The 26,208-nt window shown below is 42.1% G+C and overlaps 1 protein-coding gene across 1 annotated transcript in view; it reads left to right on the forward strand.

The window, feature by feature from the left end:
• anos1 (anosmin 1) overlaps window positions 1-24,952 on the forward strand; it is a 40,458-nt gene extending 15,506 nt beyond the window's left edge. Inside the window, exons 3-14 of the mRNA XM_080903265.1 lie at window positions 5,231-5,293; window positions 5,591-5,813; window positions 11,225-11,409; window positions 11,722-11,851; window positions 13,877-14,082; window positions 15,454-15,598; window positions 17,405-17,551; window positions 19,971-20,059; window positions 21,176-21,347; window positions 21,620-21,840; window positions 22,470-22,611; window positions 23,742-24,952. Of these exons, the coding sequence (XP_080759391.1) occupies window positions 5,231-5,293; window positions 5,591-5,813; window positions 11,225-11,409; window positions 11,722-11,851; window positions 13,877-14,082; window positions 15,454-15,598; window positions 17,405-17,551; window positions 19,971-20,059; window positions 21,176-21,347; window positions 21,620-21,840; window positions 22,470-22,611; window positions 23,742-23,800 (1,782 nt within the window). The 3' untranslated portion in view covers window positions 23,801-24,952. The remainder of the gene's footprint in view (window positions 1-5,230; window positions 5,294-5,590; window positions 5,814-11,224; window positions 11,410-11,721; window positions 11,852-13,876; window positions 14,083-15,453; window positions 15,599-17,404; window positions 17,552-19,970; window positions 20,060-21,175; window positions 21,348-21,619; window positions 21,841-22,469; window positions 22,612-23,741) is intronic.
• The last annotated feature ends 1,256 nt before the right edge of the window (window positions 24,953-26,208 follow it).

Here is a 26,208-nt window from a genome sequence, read left to right on the forward strand (position 1 = left end):
AAGCTATGACACTCACCATCAGTACCTTCATCTCCCAGATGTCATCTCTAAGCTTTTGGGATAGCGGTGGGAAAAAAATCTACAGGGACCCGTGTAATAGCAGGTTGATTGGAGGGAAAGCACAGGTACCCACATAAATTTGTGTCTGCTGAATTTTCATTTACAAAATGACAGAATCAGTCATAGCTGTCTCACACAGCTCCACGTGACTGTACAAATATGTTCGAGCAATATGGGAAAATGTCATCCGCATCAGTTTGAATTATGGCTCCTGTTTTGTGTACACTGTGTATTGTTAAGCCTGGGGCTACCTTGACTGGTAGCAGTTCATGCTTCATTAACTAAAACAATACACTTGTGTGACATTTTCCGTATGCACTTTTCATAGTTTATGTTATTCCAGTCACTCACTTGGGGCAATAAGCATTTTACAATGGGTGGAGATAACCATACGATGACTAAGAAAGGCAGTTCCATGCACAGCAGACCCCCCTCCCTCGCTCTCTCCCTTCCCTCCTCAGTCCCTGTGTCGCCCCCCTCCCAGCCTCGTCTCAGGCATGAAAAAGTGAAGATGGGCTGTGGCATTGGCTGCCATTCAGCCCGACTCTCTCATCGGCCCCACAGAATGCCTTTCAGGGTCCCCCAGAGTAACAACTGCTGCGTTTTATTACAGCGTGAAATGGGGAGTGAAAGAGCGCTCTGGATGTTCCTACTTAACCATGCAGAATGTGTCACCATTGGGCAGGAAGATAAGAGGACAAAGGGGAAATCAGCCGCCCAAATGCTTTTGTTAAGGCTAACAGCTCAAGTCCATAGAAACAACCCCATGCTCTTGTTTACATCTCTGAGAAAAGGAAAGCATTTGTGTTTTTTGGGGGGTGAAATTTGTCCTGAAATATGTTAACCTTCCATAGAATAATTACATGCAATTTTTGTGATGCTAAAACAGATGGTAGCTCCGATGCCAGCCTGAGAAATTTGCTCGAGGGAGCCCCGATGCTGGCACCCAGAACCAGCACATACACTACGCCCAGGTCAATTATGTTCTCCACTCTAGTTCAGTGGTGTAGCTTTTCCAGTTTATGTTTCGGAAGTTAAACATGAGCTGCTGGTGGTGCAAGAAATGTAAATGTTTGAGTACTTCAAATCTCCAGAGGATCCACTGATACTCACCGGAAGATCATGCCGTGGTGCTATTCATTTAGGAACTTTTACACAAGTTCTAGATATAGATAGACTGTCCCTACAAACCACAAACCACTGTGATGGCACCCACTCATTTATGATGTCCCCGATTTTAATATTTGCTTGGCACCGCTTTGGTGCTTGGAGTCATAAGCGGCTATTTCTGCATCAGTTAGCATTCATAAACTGTACAAGTGCATCTCAAAGACACAGATACCAGCTAATGAGGGGTGAGTAACATACAAATAGAAAAAAATGTGTTGGAAGACCCCCCCCCCCCCCGACACACACACACACACACACACACACACACACACACACACACACACACACACACACACACACACACACACACACACACTAATGTGACCTAGTGTTTTGAAGCATTGCACATGGATTTTACTTCCAGGAAAGAAAATTAAAGCCATAAAGCATTCTATCAGAAGGCCACCAGATGGCGATAGCAATGGTTGCATAAAGACTCTCAATCCTATAGAAGTCTATAGAAATATGGCTTTCTGCCTTTACTTCTGTACGTGCTTTCCTGCTAAATTTATCGGTGTAGTTACTCATTTTGGGGTCATAATGAATAGAAAATGTAATTTATTTTGTAAGTTTTAGTCATATTATTTTTCAAAATGAAGGTAATGTTTGAATCACAACTCACTGGCAAATGAGTGTGCAGTTTGCACGGTTTTAGTTTAGCAAAAAGTGTCTTTGCACCTAATAATGCATACTTTTCAGGATCCAATACAGTTTTCACACAGGGGGAAGTAAGACCACATAATTTTTTTGTATCAGGCGGTGAACATGTTTATTCCTGCATCCAAGTTTGCATTTCTAACCTGGAAGCTGTAACTGATTGCTTTTTTTTTATTTATTTATTTATTTTTTTAACATTGGCGTCATTTTCCAGCCCTAGACATTTCCATTTGTTAGTTGAGTTGGGATTTTTTGTTTGCTGTATTTAATATTTAGTTTAAGAATGCCCATTGACTAAAGGTCAGCAAAACAACATTTTTAAAAATCAATGCATTTAAAAATGAAGCTACTTTCATTTTTCTTATTCACAAAAGGTCACCATAGCCAGTAGCTCTAGAGGATTGATTTGGCAGACTTTTACACTGGACACCCTTTCTGAAGCAACCCTAAAAGCAATTGTGTCTCCTTCTGGGCTTTTAACTGGGGCTCTGGTGCTTGTTAGTCGAATGTAGAAAAACAGAAGAACTGTTTCAATAAGGTGAGTGTGTGTGTACCAGCCTGGGATGGGGTGGAGGTGGCACACCCTTAAGAAATTACACAAGAGTTTATAGAAAATAAGTCTTGGCCCATCCAAAGGATTAGTCTGGCATCATCAGTAACATGGTTTAGATTGAGCACCAAACTGTGTAAATAGGAATCAGGTCTTTGATTGATGAGCGCACCTTTGTAATTATATCCAGGCATCCTATTTGCTTTGGCAAGACATCTGTCGTCGGTCCTCATCTTCCCTCCTTAAATGTCAGGTTGGGAGGTGTGGCTGTGGAGAAATGCTGACAGACTGTCAGTTTTCAGCACACCTGCAGGGAGCCCTGCCTCAACACAGATGCTTATCTTTGTGTCGTTTATGATGCAGCCACTTGTACAGCAAAAACAAGTTCCCGATAGAACTGTGCAGCTTTTTGCTAGTTAAGAACTTTTGCCCCGAAGAGTTACATTTAAAAAAAAAAAAAAAGGAAAGAAAAAAGACTGTGAGGGTGAGACAACACTAAACCCACAGCCAGCATTCTGATCTGTGTTGCAATATCCACGGTACACAATGTGCTGTGTTAATTCATGCTGCTTGGCATGCTGCTCTGAGCATCTCGGGGTAACGATGATTCTATTTTCACTCAGTGCAGTTGTGATTGTGGTGAACCAGAGAGGGTTTCATCCTCAAGAAAAGTCAATGGAATGCATTCTGGCCATGCACACAAGATCGTTCAGTGAGTAAAATGAGCTTGATCCCCAGGCTTATGTGTGTATGTTCAGTGATTTGTAGAAGGGATTTTGGGGGCTTTAACATGTGCGTCTACTGGCAGAATATCCTTTAGACACCGGTGAAGCACACAGTTATTGCCTCAACACCTCATTGGTGCAGCGTGGGGCTCGTATATGAGCCTGGGATGCTGAGGTTTGCTGCTGCTGCGCCACAGCCTCTGCTCCCGCAGGACACAATTGAGAACAGAATTAATGATATAAGGTCACCATATTATGAATAGCAGATGATTTTAAAACGGCATAGAATGAGGCATGACTTGGACAGCGCAGCTAAGCTCGTATGTCATCTTAAGTCTCCGAGGTGTTACAGCGGTTTCACCTGATCAGCTCTGTAGAAACCACATTAGTTTCTCTTGGAGCTCTCTGCTGTCATAACCCGACAGGGTGTCCAATTTTTTCCTCTTGGCACTTTATATTTTATATTGCTGGAGTGATATCTATATTGCTATGAAGTAATTAAGAAAATACCTTCCCTCCCAGCCTTCTCCTCCCCTGGGAAATGGCCTGTTTAGCACTCAACACACTGTCCACACAGAGGTTGTCAGCTGCTTGAGACAGGGTTGGGTAAAGGAGAGACCCGGCAGAGAAGCAGAGTGCTGGCAGACGTGCGCACGGTCCTGATTGCAGCTTGCTCCTCCAGAAGCAAGGTTTATGTTTCATCATGCGCCCGTCCACCACACTCCATAAAAAGCAAATAAACTGTTCTCTGGCAATGGCATAATAATGACAGAGCCGGCTAATGAGTGAATTAAAGAGTAATAACTAAAACTCTGGCTCCCAGCCTGAGATGAAAAAATTCTTACCTCAGCTCCAGTGTTTAATGCAGTCACTACAGTAGGTGCCCTGATTTAATCATTCTATGTGCCTTACTCTTTGTGTTCTTCTCATAATCTGTATCCAGGGGTCTCCTTTTCTAACAGAAAGTGGACTTTTGCTAATGGCAGGTATCCATGTTATATTTGCCTCTATTACTTGCCGGCATATTGAACTGTCCTGGATGATGAATGTAGGAGAAAGCGTTGAAAATGTACTGTTGTGCCTACTTTAGCTGCACTGTAGCTGGTGAAGGAGTCTAAATTAAACAGGGTTGAATGAGTGGCTTTGGCAGGTCGTTGGTGCGGTTTGGGCTGCTCCCAGTGCAGTACAGAAGCAGCCTGGCAGCGGTTTGACTGAGCTCGCTCTTCTTTTTCACACCAGCTCTCAGCGGCCAGGAGCAAGAGCACATAAGACCCTAGCTTTTCTCAAACCCAATCCGAACATATTCCTTTTTCTGCAGCGGGATCTGCCTGATTCTATCGGACACGCATGGACCTTTTTGTTATATTACATTCACCTTTATTGAATTTGATTCGTTCGGGGTGAGCAGCTGAGTATAAAAGAAAAAAGGAGTATGGACTGGAATCCTGAACTTTAATTTTAAACGTTATCTTCCCAAATTATGTTTGGCAAAACGACTTAGAGCTACACTTTACGCTGAAGTTTTTCTTTTATTCCGCGCCGATTTCGAGCATTCAGTAAATTTGTTCCGCATGTTAAAAAAGGGAATCCCAGGAACATTAAACCAAGTGTATCATTTATTAAATGCTCTCTGTTCAGCATGGTAACAAGTAGGGAGCTTAGTGCCAGTGCCAAAGTGTATCAAGCCCAGACATGTACAGGGGAAGTGGCAGGACGAGAAGGAGGCGTAGACAGCATGGGAGGCTACTAGTGTTAAGGCGTGAAGAGAGAATCTGTCAAGGCCTACACCAAGCAAAACCCAAGCAAGAGCAGAGTTTTTAAGAGACAGCCTGCACCTGACAGACAAACTTTCTCCCATATCTGCTTTTGTAGAGGACTGTTTGCGCCCTTTGATGGTTTGGCCATTATCCGTAGCAAAAAGTGGTGTGTTTGGTTGCTGCAAAGGTGGTAGGGGAAGTGCCTAAGCGAGGTGCCTGTCAGCCCACCACAAGTAGGCACCATCTCCATAGCACTAACACTTTGATGTGGCTGGTTCTTTGAAGAACTGACACCCTTCTCCTTTTCACAGTGCCTGGAGCCCTGCAAGGAATCCTGGGACCTGAAGGAAAACCAGTGCCAAGATTTATGTGAGGTATGTCACTGCCACAAATGCTGCGGTTGCCTGAGATTTTGAGCTTTTGAGGGGGGTTTTTCAGGCCCAGTGGGAAGATTTAGTAAGAGGAAAGTTTGAAAAGGGGTGTGAAGCAACTGGTTTTGCACTGTAATGACACCCTCTGTGAGCCTAAGCTGTTTAATGTACTCGCCGCTCCAGTGAGTCATGAGCAGAAATGTAAACAGGAGAATCACTGTTAGCTCACAGCCCTGCCTTAAAAAAGTAGTCTGACTTATATTTTTTTTTCTCCCCTTCTCCTTCCCTCTTCTTCCTCAGCCCCTCTTTCCCAAGAAACACTACGAGTGTCTCACTAGCTGCGAGTTCCTAAAGTCTGTGGAGGGAGTGAAGCAGGGTGACTGCCCTGCCCCGGAGAAGGCCAGCGGCTTCGCAGCTGCCTGTGTGGAGAGCTGCGAGGAGGATGGAGAGTGTTCAGCTGTCAAAAAGTGCTGCTCCAATGGCTGTGGCCACACCTGCCAGCTGCCAAAGAATCTCTACAAAGGTGATGCTGAAGGCAGATAAAATCAAACATTATTTTATCGTATTCTGCAACAGTACATCGCCGTGTAAATCCTTAAGAAGTCATATATGGTTCATTTGGCAGCCCCTGGTTGTTTAATGAATACAACAGCAAACACTCCTTGAGCTGCTGCTTTGTTAAACCTCTAACCGGGGTGTCGGTTTACAGTAAAAGCAGCCATTTCGAAACAAGTCATTTTGTTTGACCTGGCTTCGTCCCGGCCACGACACAAGCAGTTTTCCAACCACAGCAAGGCACATTAAACGTTTTTTACCTTTCCGAGGAGCCGGGGCGGCACAGCGTGTTGCTTCTAAGTGCCGCTGCTTCCTGTTCCATTACCGAAATATTTAACAAGATTTACCAAGGAGAAGACGTGTCTTTGTATATTTTTGGTAACTAATACAGGTGACAAATGCACTGCGTTTCCTGTGACGGCTTCACGTTTAAAGCCTGCTGTGTTTTCCCATGCTTCAAATGTGAAGCACCACTGGTGGGAGAGTAAAGTGTAATCAAAGACGCTGTTATCGTTCAGACAAAACCAAATCAGTCAAGCCTGATTAAATGTAGAGCATCGCTGGAATAACTAGACCTCCCACCAACAATCAAAGCGACTGCATCAGAGAAATCATTCCTGAATGTAAATAAACTGACAGCCTAATGCTGACAAATGTTGTCCACAGATATAAACAAGGTTTGTCAGAAATGGCAGTCTTAAGGATCGTAACTTCCACATTCCTAAATTGCCGCATTAATAGCAGTTTATAATAAGTCAGAACATAAGTATTAAAAGGTTACATACTGTGTATTGTAAACAACTCTGTCTGTGATTTCCTTATATATCAGCACCTTTATTTGCTTGTTTCAGGCTTGCAATTAACTGCGGTTCTGACTACACACATTAAACTCTAGACATCCAAGTCCCCAATTTAGTTTCCTTTTAAGTGGTATTTTGTATCAGCTTGTTCCAGCTGCTCGTTGAAGCCATGTCATGCTCACATTGAATTAAACATCGCACCTAAGACTTAATGTTTTTCTGTTCCATTTCAACTGATTAATTCTTTTCCAGATGTCTTGTGTACATTTTTATAAATATCTCTGTAAAATCCAGTGAATTTGAAAGCTGTTTGATTGCGCAGCATTGGTTTAATTAGTTGCCGGCAGAACATTTGAGATCAATGAACAGAGAGAGGGAAACGTTTAGATAAAATGCTCAGTTAAAATGCTCTGTGACAAATGAGAAAGCTCTAAAAATAGTTATTTAATAAACATCGTTCTTTATTTAATACTTAATTATTGACAGGGTAATAGTCAGCAAGGTTGACAGACCTTAAGGGACAGTGTCTAAACATCAGGTTGTAAGCACAGATTAGCTAACTGTCAGTCACTTGGCACACAGTACTATGGAAATGCTCGAGCTATCCCTCATTTCTTTCTATTTTGCTACAAAAATGTGAAATAAATGCAACGATTTCTTGAAACTTGCAAACTTGAATGGAATTAGAATATATTAGGCAAAAGCAAATTTTGTTTAATTCTAACAAGGTTGAAGGTGCATATATGAAAAAATTCAAATTTGGATTCAAAACTCCATAAAACCTGTAGCAACAGGTTTTATGGAGTTTCCAGCTCAGTTCTTGTATAATCTGGCATACCTCAGCCTCTTCTCCCTGTTTCTCTTCCTTAAGAATGGCTTCTTGACATCTCTCAGGTCCCGATTTTTAAAAAGTTTCAGATATTATTCACCTGCTTTAGATAGCGTTTGTTATTATCATTATTATTATTAATCGATTTTTTTAGGCCTATTTGCACCTCCATGTGTCCTGTTTGTTTCAAGGACACACTCCACACCATGATGGGAGAATCACCTTTTTGTGTCTGTCAAATTGTGATTTTTGTAGATTCGACTAAAGAAGGAAAAAAAGTGTTTTTGTGACAGTCTGCTAGTAACAAAGACACAACACTAGTTCTTCCCTTGAGTTAGGGGCCTTTTTAAATAATGGAATCATTCATAGCCACAAACAAACTGTAAATATGGAATGGAGAAAAACTTTGCAAGAAGTATTGCAAGAAAGTCTCCTTGGAAGCAAAATATTAAGAAATGAGAAGTGGCTCAAAACTTTTGCACAGTGCCGTCTTTATTTATTTAATTATTTATAAGAATTGCTGAGTATGGCTTATAAGAAGGACTAGATTACATAACACGGTTCGTCAGCCTAATCTTGCATACGCTGCTTTTCGACTTTTCCTGTTCGTTATGTGGAGTCTCGTATCTGGTACCGGTTCAATGCAGCCGTCGTGTTTTTTAATATGATTAACTGCTTCAGGTTGCATAATTTTCATAAATACCGTTGAACCAATTAATCCCTGCCTGTTAAACATTATTGTAAATCTCAGTGACGCAAACACAGATAATCTTGCAGGGTTTTTGACAATTGCAGTAAGAACCTGAAAATCTTTATTTCATCTCTTTGCATTGTGCTTCACCCACACATCCCTCATGCCATTTCAGCTGTAAATGGGAATGGATATTCAGCATTGAATTTGCAGGATAAGCTTGAGGGTTTCATAGACACAGATGTACCCAAGAATCTTTGCTCCAGTAAAATGGTTTAATAGTGCTGCCCAAGGCGACTTGATGTACCGCGGGTGCTGAGTCGTTATGTGAGAGAACCCAGGGCCCTTGAACTCAGAAGATTGGAGCTGGAACTGCATTATATACGCTGTCAGCACACAATTGCTGGCACCCTGAGGCCATAACAAAGTTCAGGAGATGAAGCGGTGGTAGGAGAGTCTAAATTAAGCTTTGAACCGCTCCACTGATAGACCGTAGTGCATGCTTTGAATCACACTTTAAGCATGGTTTACTGTGTAGCACACTTACTATTGCATGGCAGGAGCATGTGATATGTCAGTTTGAGCTTGTGCACACAGTAGAACATGGAAGCATTTATATTTGATTTGATCTTGAGGGACGTCATGGTGGATGTCATGCACTAAAAGGTGTACAGCACCCTAATCTGGGAAAGATGAAAGCTGGCGTGACCTTGAGAATTTCTGTACACTGACCGAGTCAATGAAAACCATTCACGGCACGGCGAGACCTTCATATCGAGCAGCCTTCCCGCTGATTTAGCCCAAACACTGAGCTCATGATGGGTCGCCTTCAGCGCTGCATTTACACTGAATTACACCAAGTATTCTGGTGAAAGTCTGGATGGAATTCCTGTCCCGGTCCTCAGTGTTAAAGGTCTAATTAGATGCTCATGCCTTCAAGAGTGTAATTGTTTCTGTGTGTGCGCAAGTGTGCATGCAGTCTTCACCATGATGAGCCTTGATGCTGGAAGCCATTAGCAAACATAAGCGGGGAGAAATGGAGCGTTTCCCCCCACTGAGATCACTCTCAGATGTGTGTGTTTGTGTTCAGGCTAGGGTCCCCAGTTAATGTCAAAGTCCCTGAGATAGACACCCCCCCCCCCCCCCCCAAAAAAAAAAAGAAAAAGAAAAGAAAAAACTTAAGTCTTGAAGACACTGAACCCCCTGAGTTTTTGATGTTTAACAAACTTTCTTCTTCTTCTTCCATTTTTTATTTTTTTGCACCAATAAGTTCCACATCATCCACTGCTCTCCAGCGTTGCCTTAGTTTTATTTGTGGAGAAGTTCCTCATATAAAATATGCAGTGCGTATAGAAATAGAAATAACTAGCTTATTAGACAGTCTCTCCTTTTATACTTCTTTCATTTTCATATTGTTCTCTCTAGTTTTTCTCATTCCTGGGAAGAATTGGCTCGACATGCGACACAAGCCTGCACGTTTTGCATGTTTTCTATTTCTGAGACGAAAAAAAAGAAGAGAGAGAGAATGTCAGAATTTAATTAAATGTAGCCATAGTCACGCTGTCACAACAAGTCAGTCAGTCCACAAGCCCCCCTCGCATTACTGTAAATCATTGTGCTACACGGAGTATTTACACTGTTTTCCTCACCCCCTGTAATTAGAGCAGTCATTATGACAGTATGTGCGTGAGTATTGAGAATTATATTCCTGGAGTGTAATTGTTGGCATGATTAAGACATGAATGAACGCTGTACCCTTGATCGTGCTTCAGCAACAGTTGCATCATGATTTGGAGTAAGTGTGTGGCAAGGAGAAGAAAAAGAATGAAGCGTGATTTTTCTATTTATTTATTTATTTTTTTGGACCAAACCTGTCTCGAAGGTTATCTCACGGAAAAGCATTAATTGTCCTCCTACGTATTGTCAAAGAGACGTGTGTGCGTCTTTGTATTTTCGTGTGTAGCTTTGCGAGCACTTGTGTGACTTTGTGGGAAGATGAGCGAAGACAGAAGGGGAAGAGGAATGCTGCGGTTACCTCGGTGTTGATTATTGCGCAGGAAATATGACACGTTTGTTCGCGCACGCTCTGCTGTGGAGCTGTGAAACCACAGCACAATGACCCCCAGCTGTTAGTATGAAGAAAGCTGTTATCAATGGGACAAAACAAAGTACTGAGTCCTTATGCATATGACTCAAGGGGTCCTCCTTCCATGATTCTTGCGCATCAGTCACTTTTTCATGCTCTGCAAGGGGGCTGAATAGACATATAAGCTTATCAGATGCTCTGAATGCAAATTGCACTCTTATGTTGTTTACCGACATATTAGCCTTGAGCGTGGAGTGATGCCGATCATAAATGCGAAGCAGCAGTAAGCCGTTCGGCAGCGACAGAGGTCCAACATAATGTTCTGAAGTGCTAGGTGATTTATGGAGAACTGTTGGACGTGTTGGGTCTTCTCCTGTAGTTCCAAACTTGCTTTTCCAATCTCCATCTCATTATCACCGTGCCCGACGCTCAATCAACAACTCACTACGTGTCCAGTGCAATAAATTTACTTGAGAGAGTCAGTCTGACTTGGCAGAATGTTTGGCCGGTCCCGCACTTAATAAATCTCTAATTTATTGCACATGGCCGCACTGACTTTGACTGAAAGGCTGAATGTGAAGTTCAGTGATGCAAATTAACGCTGCATGCATGTGCGCGGATGCTTGTACTGGATTATTTTGCGTCTGCGAGCGAGAGAAAGAGAGCATACCTAAATGCAAACTGCGTGTATCATCACTAAGAAACGCAGCTACTAAAACACAGGAAATCTCCCAATCTGCCACAGTAGAAAGATGACGTTGTTGACCCGCAGCATGTATTTAATCTTTTGCGATGAGATCATGTCTCATTTTGAAATCTGTATCTGTCCAATTCAGAGTCATTCATATTTCCAACCTACATTAGTCAGGAGAGGAAAACAAGACATATCACGTATAATTTCTCCAACAATGTTCCACACAAGTGGTGATATTAATCCTTGTCAGTGTTTCAACATCCTTTCTTGTACTTTTAGGAGTCCCTCTGAAGCCGAGGAAAGAGCTGGTGTTCTTGGAGCACCCGTCCGGTCAGCTGGAGATCCGCTGGTCCTCCAAGTTCAACATATCCGTGGAGCCTGTGCTGTATGTGGTGCAACGCCGCTGGAACTACGGTATTCATCCCAGTGAGGATGATGCCACGGAGTGGCAGACAGTCGCACAGGTAGAAACCGATACACCACACAGATAAAATACTGGAGAATCCCATAAATGCATGAAGTCTGTCGTGCGAGGACTCCTTCTCGTCACATTTGTATCCGAATGAATTTACAGTTTCACGTGTCCCAGCATGCCACAGCTGCGAAACTGCTGCTCTGCACTGCAGCATGCGGTTGCACGTTCCTCACGGTGTCTTTGATAGTTTGGCAATGAGAAACACAGATGAATGATGTGGCAGCACACTCACATGGGGCTGTGACCCTGTGTAAACCCTGACCCCTGTGGTTTGCTCCCCCCACCCCCATCTGTCCCTCAGACTGCAGAGGAACGCATCCAACTGGCTGACATCAGAGCTAGCAGATGGTACCAGTTCAGAGTTGCAGCCGTCAATGTCCACGGGACCCGCGGCTTTACTGCACCCAGCAAACACTTCCGCTCCTCCAGAGGTCTGTGTGTTTATCTGCATATCCAAGTGTCTGTGTGTGTGTGTGGCCTTGCCTTGTGTGTCGGTTCCTTCCCTCTATTTGTTATGTTTGAGACCTTGGAACAGGTGAAGCCTCGGGGAAGTGTTTTAAGCAGGTCTATTTGGTAAATATTCCCTCTGAATGTCAGCTTACAAGCCTTCTGTATTACCGACTGAGACATTTTCGGTTTCGTGTATTGTGTGTCCTAAACACTTCAGTTCCCGCAGCTCCATTAGGCAACAGCAAATTGATTATGACTGGTTAAGCCAAACACACATTTATTAAATTTGAATTATAGCTTTAGACTGTTTAAATATGTTTATTTAAAACTAAATTTGGGATTTAAAACCGCTGAATTCTTTCATATACTGCGTTAAACCTGAATTGTAAATAAATGTCTCCCGTCCAAAGTTTCCACACGTTTACCCAGCGAGCTAAACGAAATTCACGCTGATGCCAAGTGGAATTTGAGTAATGAGGAGTGCTTGGGTGCACAGAGCATTCATTTTCTGTATTGCAATGAGATCTTTACTTACATCTTCAAAGCAGGGCTTTCCCCTTTTTACAGTCATATAAAATGTAATAAGTCTGAATTAGTCAGGATGCAGCAGGTTTCAAATGAATGCAAGTGTTGTCTTGCTTCCAGACAAAGTGATGTAACCCAGCCACATTTCAGATCTTTGCCACAGATTAGTGAACTCTGATGGCATCCCGTGTTACTACTGGGACATTTTAAATAGCCGTGTTGTATTGCAGATGGCATTTGTTAAAGTCACGGACAGTTGTTTTGTGGTTCTTCAGGGATTACAGGATTGTGAGTGTAACACTGTGTCTACAGTGCATCTGATTTATATCAGATATTGTTTGTTGGCAAGGCAGCAGGTTTTACGGTTATGCCTTCATTGGCCTTGAGCTAAGTGTCTTTAGATGTATATTGTGAAACATATACAAGGCATAAACTGTTCTCTACTGGAGTACTCGCCATGTTCTGCCAAATCCTAGAAATGGTACAAAGTACAAAACGTATTAGTGTGTTTCCTGGTGTGTTGACCTGTCCTGTCAATCCTTTGTCATGCCGTAGCTCCCCGAGGCATTTTGAAAGGCTTTCAGACCAGGTGGGATTCTGCTGCAGGAATGGAAGCTGACCTCCAATCAGGCCAATCACTGCGAGAATGTTGATAGATTGATGAGAGCTGCCACGGCTTTGATGAAGTCCCGACCATTCTGTCATGCCGCTGTTATTTATATAGTTCGGTCATATCATCTGAATGCAATTTCACACTACTATACTTTGTTAGGGCAATTTGTAAAAGCTGACTGCTTATTTATATTTCATGGCCAGCATCAGCTGGTTTGGAGAACCGATGTGTCCGATTGTGTTTTTTAGAGTGGATTAAATGTGTTTCAGGTGGGAGAGGGCAGGAGAGAGGAAAGCCAACTGGGTTGTGGCATGAATCATTTTCTCATTACAGAAAGACCGTTCCCCTTCTGGTCTGTCATCTGGCATGTAGCCCTGCCTGTCCTCCTGCACCAGGCTGACATCGGCCGACAGCAGTAGGCTGGGTCGCTGCACATACGGACTCATACGGTTCAGATCCAGCTTTACGCTGGACACATGCATATTAGTAGGAGTACTGGCATTCTAAGTGTGGACCGTGCAGCCAGAGTGAGCAGCATGTGTTTGTTAACCCTTGACCTGTACTCTCAGTCCTGCCGAACGCTGTCATAGAAATGACACGACACCTGTCATAACACCTCACGACAGATTGTTAATAGGGGACTAATTACTTTGCACAGTGCCATGCGTGTTCCCCTCCTCAGCTGTGGAGGTGAAAGGTATCTTGGGTTGTAATACTTTTTACCTGAAAAGTGCCTTGGACCAAGATTTGCCATATCCAAGAACTAGAGGTCCAGTTTGTTTCCATCTCTAAGTGTTAACAGATGTATTTAGAATCAACACCAACTCACAGTGTTGTTTCTGTGTCTGCGTTGTTGCTATGTCTTCAGATCCATCTGCCCCTCCCAGCCCGAGCAGTCTGTGTGTCACCAACGTGACTCTGGGCGAGGAAGGCCTGGTGACAGTTCGTCTCAACTGGACATTGCCAGAGGAGCCCGATATCCCCATACATCACTACAAAGTGTTCTGGAGCTGGACCGTGCCCACCAAGTCCATGGTGCCATCCAAGAAGAAAAGGAGAACGACCACCAATGGGGTAATCTCCTCACTCTGTCTGAGTGATGTGTTCTTTTTCTTTCTTTCCTTTATCCGGTCTCTAAGACTACGAGGGCTCTTCCAAGATTATTTCAGCATCTTTTCTCCCAGTTTCGGTACAACTCTGTAAATATGCTTGGGCCCGCAGTGGGGGAAAAGATAAACATGGAATCGGAATGATATTTATTTATATGTGTAGGGAAGATCACTTATCCTCAGAGTGATACAATAAGTTCTTGATTGTTTTAATTCCTTACGCTGATGAAAGAACCCTTAAACACAGATTTAAGATTTGAGAGAAAGCACATTTAGTGTGATGGATAGCCTTGTTTAAAGCAATAAATCACAATTTCAAGGTGTGTGTATGTGCTTCTTATATCGATGTTTGTACATTTCATTTTCTGCTGCTCATTATTTGATTGTGTAATGTAGTTATTTTAAAAATCTGTTTTCTTACACATGTTTTAGCTGTTAAATCCAGCTGCATTCAAAATTCTTAACTTATTACTTTCTTTTCAATCATTGCAAAGTATATTTAAGACATTCTTTAATAATGACATGAATAGCATATTTAGAACGAATTGTGCTGATCCTCTTTATTAATGCCTTTGTTATTCTTTGGAGCAGTTTATTTTGCATGCTAGAACATTTTGCTCTCAGCTGTTTGTAGCAGCCAGAAACAAGAGTTTCTTTGGCATCTTTTTAAGCGTAGACATTACACATAAATCACATGACCAAGATCACTGGCTGCTCTCAAAAATGGAGTACTTGTTTGAGCTTTTACACAATATATCCATTAGCATCTGACCTGATATGGTATAGATGTGGCTCAGGAGGATGTCATTAAGAGACTCGGCCAAAAGCTCGGATAGTCCAGACCTGCCTTCATAGAGTCTTCTCCTGAATTAATTTTTGAAATGCATACCAGATGTGCCACAAAGGAGATAGAGGTGGTAGACACCGGACACCTATTGACACATGTACTACTGGTTTCCACTTTGGCACCTCAGGGCTTTGAAAGCAGCCTGCTGGCAGAGGAATGTCAAAACACCCACAGTCAATAACAAGAACTCATCAAGTTCATGCTGATGGAGGAATGCTAGAAGCCAAACACAGTGAAGAAGCCCTGGGAGGCTCTGATAACATGGCTCTGTCTTAAGGCCCTAAAGGCTATCTCCTCACCACCATCCCCTTTTTCAGCTCCACATGTGTTCTTAATAAGTAGGGCTTTCCCACAGGCCTGTGTTGTCTGGCATTGAGCTGGGCTGGAGCTGTGGCTGGTACAGTGACTTTAAATATAAGCTCATGTGACAGTGTGGTTACATACAAATGGCAAAAGCCAAGTGGGTTTTTTTGTTTGTTGTTTTTACAGGCTCAAAACTGGGTAGATCTGGAGGGACTGGAACAAAACAGCAGTTACACTGTGGAGCTGCAGGCTGTCACATACTGGGGGCAGGTGCGTCTGAAGAGCTCCAAGGCCTCCCTTCACTTCAGTACCAGTCAGAATAATGACTCAGGTAAACATTATTATCCTATTCTTTACCCTTGCTAGACGCGTGGCTTCGGGAATGACAGACAGAATGTCAGTCGGTTGATGAAATTCTGAACAGACATAAGTCACATCGTGAAAATCCAAATAACTGATTCTGCCTTGATTCTCGTGACTCTGTGAGCCTGATTAATTTTGGTGCCTGAATCCCTGTCAAATGTTATCAAGCATTTAATCTGCACCCAACTGATTTTTAAATGCTAAACAGCCCATTATTTTTGCACATTTTAGCGCGTAAAGGGGCGTTAACATTTAACTCAAACTACCAGTGTGCCTGAGTGTAGCCCCGCAGATCTGCTAGCATGGTTGGCATAAATCATGAATTCATTTAAAGCACGTTTATGAGATGGTCCTAAAGGAAGAGCAGCTAACAGAGAAAAATGGCTAAATTAAAAACCTGCTGTATATATTAAAAAAAAAAAATTGTAACAGATTCACAATTATAGAATTGAAACAACAGAATTCTGCTAATGCACATTTTTCCAAGATTGCACCCAAAAACTACAACCCATGATAGAAGTATAGTTATCAATATGGAAATTTGCACGTGTGCATAAGAAGCAGTTGGTGTGGTGGTAGATATCAGATGGCTCATATGATGCATGAAATCAAATGTGTAGTAATTGGCTTGTGGTGCATGGCATCATAATTGCTTACATAAAATATTTTTTCCCCATAACTTTTGTAATAAATTTACACTGAAAAGAAAAAAGAATCTTACATTATTTGGGGGTCAGCACAGACAGTGAGCACTGTTGCTTCTCAGCAAGAAATTCCTGGGTTTGAATCCACCATCTGGATGGGGACCTTTCTGTGGGGAGTTTGTATGCTCTACCCATTTTTGTCTGGGTTTTCTCCCACAGTCCAGAGACATGTAATTAGTGGGGTTGGGTTAACTGGTGATTCTTAGTTGCCCATAGGTATGAAGGTGAGCTTGAATGGTTTTCTGTCTCTAAGCTGGCGACCTGTCCAGAGTGTACCCTGCCTCTCACCTTATGCTAGTTGGGATAAACTTAAGCCTCCCTGCAACCCTGAATTGGATAAGCAGAAGAGGATGGGTGGATGGAAGGGTGGAAGGATATTATTCTGATGCCTTCTGTTGAAAACAATGAAAACTGGAAAAACAAAACATGAAAGTTGCATTTTTGGAATTAAACTCCTGAGAGTCCAATATTAACCAGAAGTTACAGAACTGGAACTTTTATTTTAATCATAATCTTTATGTTTAGCCAAAGCTCCTTTGAAACTGACACAACTGAGGTTAGGCACTCACTGTTGATGCACAAACAGGGCCACCGCTACCTGAAATCAAAAGAAACTTGGATGAAGCTGCAGCTGTCTAATTGCTGAGCCATATGGGATTTGAGAAAACCATTTTAGCTGAATCCAGTTTTCTTTTTTGTTTGTTTGCTTTTCATGATAGCTGAATTTTCCTAATTTGAGGTAAACAATCATCATGAGATTTGCAACGAAAAAAGCTGGAAAAGCTAAGATACACTGACAGCACATCTGCAATCATTTGGAGTTCTTGAACTCTTGGGAAGCGTAGGCCAAGCCTCAAAGCTGTGTGTGTGTGTGTGTGTGTGTGTGTGTGTGTGTGTGTGTTACAGCAAGTTACAGCAAGTTACAGCACATTTGTGCATGAAGAACATGTTGTTCACTGGCGTAATCTTACAAATAAATAATAGTGTTTCTGTTACCATGCTGGACTGTTTTCTGCAACATAGTCACTTTCATGTCTTAGCTAAGAAACATTTCTCATTTCTCATCCCAGCAAAATCTGTGCTCAAGTCAAAGAAGGAGGAGATATCCCCTCTTGGTTCGACCCTGGCCAAACGCCCTTCTGGCCCTCTAGAAGTAGGCACGCCCTTTTACCAGGACGGCCAGCTGCAGGTCCGTGTCTACTGGAAGAAGAGAGGAGGTGAGCTCCCTACTGTAGTGATTTATGGCTTCGTTAGAATCTAATTAGCACCCCATCATGCCCATCAATCACTATGACTCATGTGTACCATAATAAAATGTTATGACTGATTCCCACTTACTCAAACAATCGAAATTTGCTTCTTTTTTTTATGAATGTGGTATCAGATGGTGTAAATGAAACAATGTGTCTTTGTGAGAGCTGTGTAATGTGAGTGCTGGGCAAAAACCGCACACGGACGGGTAAAGCAGAGCCACCGTTTAGTAAAGAACAATAAACACACAGAGTCAGAGCTGTGCAATGGGATTTATTGACAGCTGTATTTAATAGATTCTTGCCTTCGCATTAGCGTTGAAGCGGTCGATTTTCTTTTTACGAGACTTGATGTCATAGAAAGCGGGCTTGGTGGTGGATTGAAGCACTGTAACGGGTTAAAAAAAACCTATAGGAATGGCTGTCTCTGCGGCATTCACTCCCAAAAACTTTCTGTTAATACCAGAATGAAAATATGGAAACCTTGAAAGCGATGCTCTCAGGGTAACCTGTCAAGTCCCATTCACTGGTCTATGTTATGTTACTAATATATGTCATCGCCCAAGCCAAACTCCACATCTTGGAGTCAAGAATGCAAACCCTGGCTGAAGGAGAGGCCTGGTGAGACACCAACTGCTGAATCAGAATGAGGGGGGGAGGTTATGGAGTTGGCCCAGAGCTGTTAGCAAGGTTGGCCTGGTCTCAGAGAGCTGAGTGATGCTGACGGGATCAAGCATGCCTGGGGAATCACGGTGTTGCAGAGCAGAGCTAATCCTAGTCCAGCTTCTCTTTCTGTGTCTTGTTTCGTGGGTCCCCGTCCGCAGCGTGTGCATCACTGCCACTCATTAGTCTGAGTGATGACCCTGGCTTGGACTCTGACAACGTGCGCTCCACTACCGTAAACACACAGACATACGGATGGCCTCAGGAGGGCTGAAGAGTCTCTGGACATCTGGCTTGTGTGACAGAGAAAGCGACAGGTTAACTGAACCATGATTAAACTCTCATTCATTGTCTCTGTGATTCAAAACAGCCTAGCCTCTGGGTTGTGTCCAGCAGACGAAAGAGAACCATGTTGTACACGAGCTCAGATAATATATCTGTCTGCCTAACACCCAGACAATAGACGGTAGATCAGCTGTGGCGGGACTTCAGAGGCTGGCTTCCAGTCATGATTTATCGAACGCTGCTGCGGTTCCGTTCTCTACCTGATTTCCATGTCCTATTTCTTGTTTTACATACCACTGCCCTCCTTCAGTCAGACCGGGCTAGGCATATCTTGTTTATGTTCTTTCCCCGATTTCCCGGTTCCCTGTAATTCCTCTCTTCTGCTTCCAAAGAGCTCTGGGGCTTTAAGTGCCAGATCTGTGTCTAAGCCTTCAAAGGACCCCTTTTATCTGCAAACTACAACCCAGGCCCCTACTGAGGGGTGAACATAGCACAACTCAATTATTAATCAGAGATGTATTTCATATATTCAAGGGACACAGCTGAATGAATAATAAATCCAGTAACATAAGATGAGGTAGATAAATATTGCTGATGAGGTTGTGCGGGGCTACTGTACAGTAATGAAGTGAATGCTGTTTCGCAGAAGCAGGATTTGGACCACGATGAGCTTTTCGGCAGACAAAAGGGCAGATTTAGGAAGCTGAAAAGTTGTAATTGATAATTGCAAAGACAACAAATGGAGTTCACTCTTTTTCATGTTAGGAAAGAGATACCAATAGTATCTGATCCCAAACAAGGAAATCAGTGATTTCAGCCTGTCAGATTTGCTTCTGATGTCAGATAAATGTTTGATGGCTGCAATGCAATCCTAAGTACAGTTGCTTAAATACTAATTTTTAATCCACTGGAATATGTCATATCCACCACTGGGAGTAAATCGAGTGTTTCTCAAACATGTGGCAAAAAGTTCAAGAACTGAAAAAACATCAAAATCAGCCATGGTTGCATCTGAGCTACAGCCACTTAGTTACTCATGCTCTTACTGTGCTTGTGTGGGTTTCCTTTGGGTACCCTGGCTTCCTCTCACAGTTTAAAGACGTGCATGTTAGGTAATTGGTGATTTTTAAATTGGCCGTGGTTATGAGGTAGATGAAGTGCTCAAAGTGGGCAGAATGACACACCGGATGAATATCTGCTTAAATGTGGCTTATGCTCTGAAGCACTTTGAGTGGTCATTAAGCCAGAAAAGTGCTAAATAAATGGCAGTCCATACGTGCTGTAATAATACACCCATAGTTTTTTGTAATGTTTTTTTTAATGCACAACTTCCCTTTCTTTTATATACACATCATAATTAAATTATATTAAAAAAAATAACTGACTACTGAGTAATTTCTCTGTTACATTCTCTATTCTCCTCCTTTCTTTGTTTCAGACTCCTCTGTGAGTCGCTACCATGTCCAGTGGATGCCAGAGTACTGTAGCCACAACGAGACCCAAGGACCACAGAAGTCCGTCACGCAGGTCAGTCCCCAGAAGCTGTTACGCACCACTTCCAGCTGGGGGTCCTTTCTCGTAGGGCAGCGCATTAGAGAAGTGGCGTGGTCAGAAGCTTTGTGCTAAGCAAAGCATGTGCCTAAGCCTTTGTTTGATGCTCAGGAAGAATAGCTCCACTAAGGAAAACAACTGCGCCGAGTGAATCAGGAGCCCTGTTGTGTTAGATTTGCACCAGGCAAACCAGTGGCTGTTGTTTTGAATATTATGAGTCAGTCGTGTGGTCACGCATGCGGTGTGTTGGCCAGTAACTTTTATTTACTTAAACAATGTTTCCCAGAATTCAGCAGCCCCAGCCGTGCGGCTGTGTGGGGCTTTGTTTTAGGATGCAGTGTTGTCTGTGTTGGAGAGCTTGACACAGAGAGGGTTAACTGTTTGTGCTCAGGCTGATACGTGATGGCAGAGGCCTGGTAATCAACGCATTCTTTAGAAACCAGCACCGTGGTTGCTAGGAAATACATTTCCATTTTCTATAGATCACCAGGAAGGGTTGCAGCCTTGTGCTTTTATGTGAGCACAGTGCCTCATTCACTTTTAATCAAAGCTGTTACATATCAGTGAGAATATATATTATATATATATACACACACCCTTTCCCTAAGGGCTGTCTATTAATGGAGGCCCTGTTCTATTACTGAAAGTCTAAATCCACTACTCACCGGGGGTTTTTGTTTCACAGAGAGCTGAGAAAAGCTTTTCTCATTCAGATCAATAGATGATTAAACTTAGAAATTAGTGTCAGTGTTACATGGCTCCAAAGAGCCCATTAACGTGGATTTACAGGCATCTCAAATTAGGCATGAATTCGCTTTGATCGCTGCTTCTTGTCGAGGTTCTTGTGTTTATGCTGTGCCACATTTGGAAGCTATGAAAAAATCATTTCTATTACAGTTTGAATAGGAGAATAGTAGCCTAACCCCTACCATGTGAGAGTTCAAAGTAGTCCTCCAGTACGGTACGTGTTCCTGGGGCCTGAGTGGGAACGTGATCTGCGCTGTGTATTTAATTATCTCCCAAGCTCCATGGGACCTGACCTGGGTGACATGTCAAAGTCATCAGAACTGAGTAATGTGTTTCTTTGCACAGGAGAACTACATCAACCTCCCAGGCCTGCTGTTCTCCTGCAAGTACAAAGTCACTGTTCACATGCTGAAGTCCAAGAGGCGCTCGAAGGACGAGAGCACCACTTTCCTCACCCCATCCTGCGCTACCATCCGGAGCAAGACTCACAAACACATCCCCTGCCCAGGAGAGGGAGGTGAGTAGTCTGCTGTTTGGGGGATTTTAAAACCGACCGCATTAGTGGAGACAATACAAAAACATTTGTTAGAATATCATTATTATTATCATGATGATGAGAAAAATCTCTATAGACTTAAAATATAGGTTTAACACGTTCAGGATAAATAGTTTCTCACATAACCTTTCTTACAAAACCAGAGTAGCTGTATTTCTTTGTTAATTTGTCAGTCTTCACGGATGTTTCCCAAAAATGTTTCTATAATAATGACACCAACTTTGTCCTAACAGCTTCAGGGCTTCCGAAAGTTCTTGCTAAACCTGAGAACCTGACGGCTTCCTTCACGACCAATGAGGGAAACATCACCGGCAATTTCCACTGGCGCGTCTCTAGGTTGGCTCCCCATCAGCGAATCACGGGCTTCCAGGTCACCTGGGCTGAAATCACAACTGAAAGCCGGCAAAACAGCCTGCCCAACAGCATCATCTCCCAGTCCCAGATCCTGCCACCAGTAAGTCTGTTTTTACTGAAGCAGAATTGGAGTTTAGCTAAAGTTTTGAATGTTAATATGGTTTTTATGAAACCACAGGAGATCGTGTTGTGACAAGACTATTAGTGTGTGCAACAGGAAAAGAAATGTATCTGTCAGATGTGACCGTGATTTGAGGATAACGCTGTTGTGGCTTCTTTGCATGAATCGTTTGATAAGCGGTAGTATGTAGACAGACACGGGGATAGATCTGGGGAAGTTTTTTGTCCTGCTGGAAGTTCTCCTCCTCTGCGCATTCATCTCCCTTCACGTCTGCCTCTTTCATCCTCCGTGAAAGCTCTGAAAAAGCTGCTCTTTGACATAATCTGTTCCATCAACAACACGTTCCGCCTATCTGCACCTCCCAGCCTCTACAGCTTGTCTATAAATAAAACCACCCACCGCACACTTTATCAACCTGGCAGTGAAAAGAGATACAGACAGCCTTATGAAAACAAAGTCTTTGTTTTTGTCTGTGACTTGTGCAAAGACGGCTACACTCCCCTCTTTTGCGGCCTATTCACATTAAAGTCCTGTCAGAATCAAAGGCGTGTTCTGTTGCATTTCATCTGATTGCATGTCGTCTCCTGCTCCCCTCCTTCGTTTTGCAGGATCATAACTTGCTTGTAGTGTCCAACCTGCGGCCGTCCACCTACTACAGACTGGAGGTGCAGGTTATAACAACTGGAGGAGAAGGTCCTGCCACGGTTAAGACCTTTCAGACCCCGAGCATACTGCCTGTCATACAACATCGTAAGTAGCAAGTCACTGTCAGCTTCCATAATTTATGAGCTGCACCTCAATTTGCTCAGTTGAAATGATAATGCCAGCGATTCAACATTTGAAATTCATATTGAGACTCTTTTGTTTGGTGTCTGTTACTGTTCAGTCCTAATAGCATACTGTAGATCTTCTATTTGTAGCTGCTTAAACCATGGCGCTAAACAGTTATGTTTTGTCTTTGCAGTAAATATATGACTATATATGGTATTAATGCCTAATATAATGTGAAGTAATGAATCTACCTATTTTCCTCTGCTGATTGTGTAAATCAGCATGTTTTTGCTGTTACTGAAAGTAAAATGTAAATGTTAAGGTGTTGTGTCAACAGTGGCGTTGTCATAGCTACATGAAAAGCAATGTAGGTGTAATATACACATATACGCATCTCATTATTAGGGCTGTTACAATATCAGGTTTTCCCATCATAAATGCTATGGCCACAAGAGTTTAAGATAATAGTATTATTGAAAAGTCACATTAATCTTCAACTTTTATTTTTTATTGTAGGAATGCCACTATATCAGAAATGTAGTAGTCAGTACCAATATAAGTAAAACTACATGATTCTCAATAATCGGCTTCAATATCAGAACAAAATTATCAATCAGTCAAATCAATTATATAAAAAAGAGCATTTACCAAAAAAAAAGCAAACAAATAAAAAGAAAATTAAGTAAACAACACAATGTTAAACTGTACATATAGGGACGTGCCAGCACAAATCCCTATCTTTCTTGGGGCATGTGCAAGATCAGCCTTTTATGCGCCTTCAATAAACCACCAAGCAGCCAGCAGAGTTACAACCGTCAAAGTAATTCAGAGAGGCACCAAGCCTCAGTGCTCATCTAGGAAAATCAAGGTGGCTAAAGGCTGACCTGCCTAAACATAAAAAAAATTTGAAACTATAGGTGATTAGCAACTGTAATATTACTGAACAGTAATTACATTACATATGTTGCAATAGGGGAAGCTGTAGTTAAACACCAGGTTTCATATAAGTGGCAAAAAGAAGCGCATTGCTACTCCCTGAAAAACCAATTCAAAGTGATTCAATCTGAAGTCGTATCTGACAGTTCTTTGAATCTGTGTGTTTTTTGAAGGACCAAGGCTGCGGCAGCACCACTCTCATCACCAGAAGCCGTCGGTAGAGAGACACTGAGTTTGAAGTCGAGGCAAACCCAGTAGGAAGAAGTACCAGTGGCTCTCTGCTCCTGTCTGTCAAAGAAGGAATGTGTGGAACCAAACAGAAACACAGCGCACCAGACCATGAACTGACCCCCCCTTCTTGTGAAATATGGGTCTATCTCCTCCAGGCTCCACAACACGTCAGCTATTCCTTCATAACCCCTCTCTCTTGACTTCCAAGTAACCGGAAGGGGTTTATCTATAGAGTGAAATTTATATTTTGAGGTCTCATATTCCGCGTTGGTTAGTACACAGCTCCCCAACTTATCCCATAAGGAGTTCATGTAATAAGTAAAACTAGATCCAGGAACCCCAGAATTGGTGATGAAGCAGTCATTGTAGACAACAATGACTGATTTAGATTTGGCTATTACACGGTTGAAATAAACAAAATAATTTGGGAACATGTTTGAAGATGATGGAATATTCGATAGGAAATGCAATAAATGTAAAACAATTAATGAAGAAAGAAAAGTAGAAATTAAAGTATTTATTTTGTGTTATCAGTTAAAGAGGCTCTTTGGCACACAGTCAGTACTGATGGTCAATGTAACTAAAGTCATCGTTGTCTAACCCAGAATATTTCGCGTAGTACGTTGCATGTAGTACATTTGATTTTAGAACTGTAAATGATTTACTTGCTTCAAATTGAAAGCTTGTAATGGTTTTGCATGACAGCCGTTAGCATTCTGTTGGCATGAAATGTCTGTGTTACCTCTTTTCAATATGTTAGCAATATTTCATTAACAGATTAACAAAGAATTATATTGGAAGTAATATGTAATGTTTATTAATGAAATTATAACTTGTGTGGAAATGATGAATTGTACATGTTCTTGGCTGTAGAAATATTTGTCGTGACAGTCAGTGAATGTCTATATTTATTTATGTGTGTATTACAAAGTTTGGTTTGGATGTGTGTGAATGTGTATGTTTTGTGTGTTTTAGCCTCATTTTTTTTTTCTTTTCTTTTTTTTTTTTTTTTTTGGGAACTGGCAAAAAAAAGAAAAATCTTGTAAAGACATTTTGTAAAAATGGAAATGTAAATACGGTCTTATGTTACATGTTATTTTTCCATGGTAGAAACTGTACAAACTGCTAAGTAATAAAATAATCCTTAACCTGTGCCCTCTTTGCTGTTTGCTTTAATTGAAGCTGCTAAGAGAAGTAAATAGACCTGCTTCCCCTTCCAATACTCGAGTATTTGGCAATTACTGTTGCTTATTTTGGCTGTAAACTCCATCGTGGCAGGCTCTGTGTACAACATATTCACTGATCGGTCCAGGAGCCTGAGACACGTGCTCTCTAAGTCTAAATAAACAGGTCATCTAGCTCAGCAGCTCAGCCTGAGTGAATTTGCCATTGCCGAGGTTGGTCAACATAATACGCTGCTTCTCTGAGCTCTTGTGTGTTTGAAAAGCGTTAAACGCCTCTTCTGCTCAGCAGCCTTTCCACCATCATAAAATGAGAAGTGGGAATGTTTACAAGAAATTAAAGCGTGCGACACAGTTGAGCCTAATGTACTGTACACGCATGGAGGGTGTGATTTCTGTGCGTGTGAAAACCTCATGCTGAGTTATTTGTGTATGTTGGATGAAAGCCTTGTGAATGAATTTTCGATAATCCTAAATGCTAAACGGTGTTTAATAGTGTGTAGAAGTACTTTAAGTTTTTTAAAAAAATGCATTTTATCATATCTTTCCAGGCCTGGAGGCATGCATTGTATTCTACTCAAATTAGTCTCAGTGATTTCTCACTTTTTAAACTTACAATGAACCATTATTGCATTAAGTGCATCTTCACTAGATGGTGGTTCGGCCTCCTTAATGTCCTTTTCACAGAGACTCAAAACATTCAAACCACAGGATGTGTTTGACATGTAAAATGTGATGGTTTGGAAAAGAGCAACTTCTTATCAGTTATGTTGTTCCCATTATAAAAATCAGAGACTAAAAAAAACCAACCCCCAGAAATGTGTACAAAAAATTAAATGCAGGCTAATTGGACTCTGTATCATGTTCTGTTATTATATTTCTGAAACTCATACAATCTGTTGGAGGGGCAGAGACAGGGTGCATGCTAGACAGTTACAGAGCTAACAGAAAGAGACAGACAGACATTTACAGCTACAGCCAATCCAGAAACACCAATCAACCTAAACGATGTGTGTCTTTGAGAGGAAACTGGAATACCTGCTTAGCACCTCAGAAAGGCTCAACCCTGGATTCAAACCCAGGATCTTCTCCCTTTGAGGTGACAGTACTCGACAATTCAAAGCATTTTAAACACAATTTTCTATTAATATATAAATAGTCCTTTAAGGAAGTATGTGCCCTGTTCTTTAGGACTCTCTCCTTGAAAAAACAATAAAAAAGTGCCTTA

Source organism: Rhamphochromis sp. 'chilingali', assembly GCF_963969265.1.
Source record: "Rhamphochromis sp. 'chilingali' genome assembly, chromosome: 14".
In the NCBI taxonomy this organism is placed as follows: domain Eukaryota; kingdom Metazoa; phylum Chordata; class Actinopteri; order Cichliformes; family Cichlidae; genus Rhamphochromis; species Rhamphochromis sp. 'chilingali'.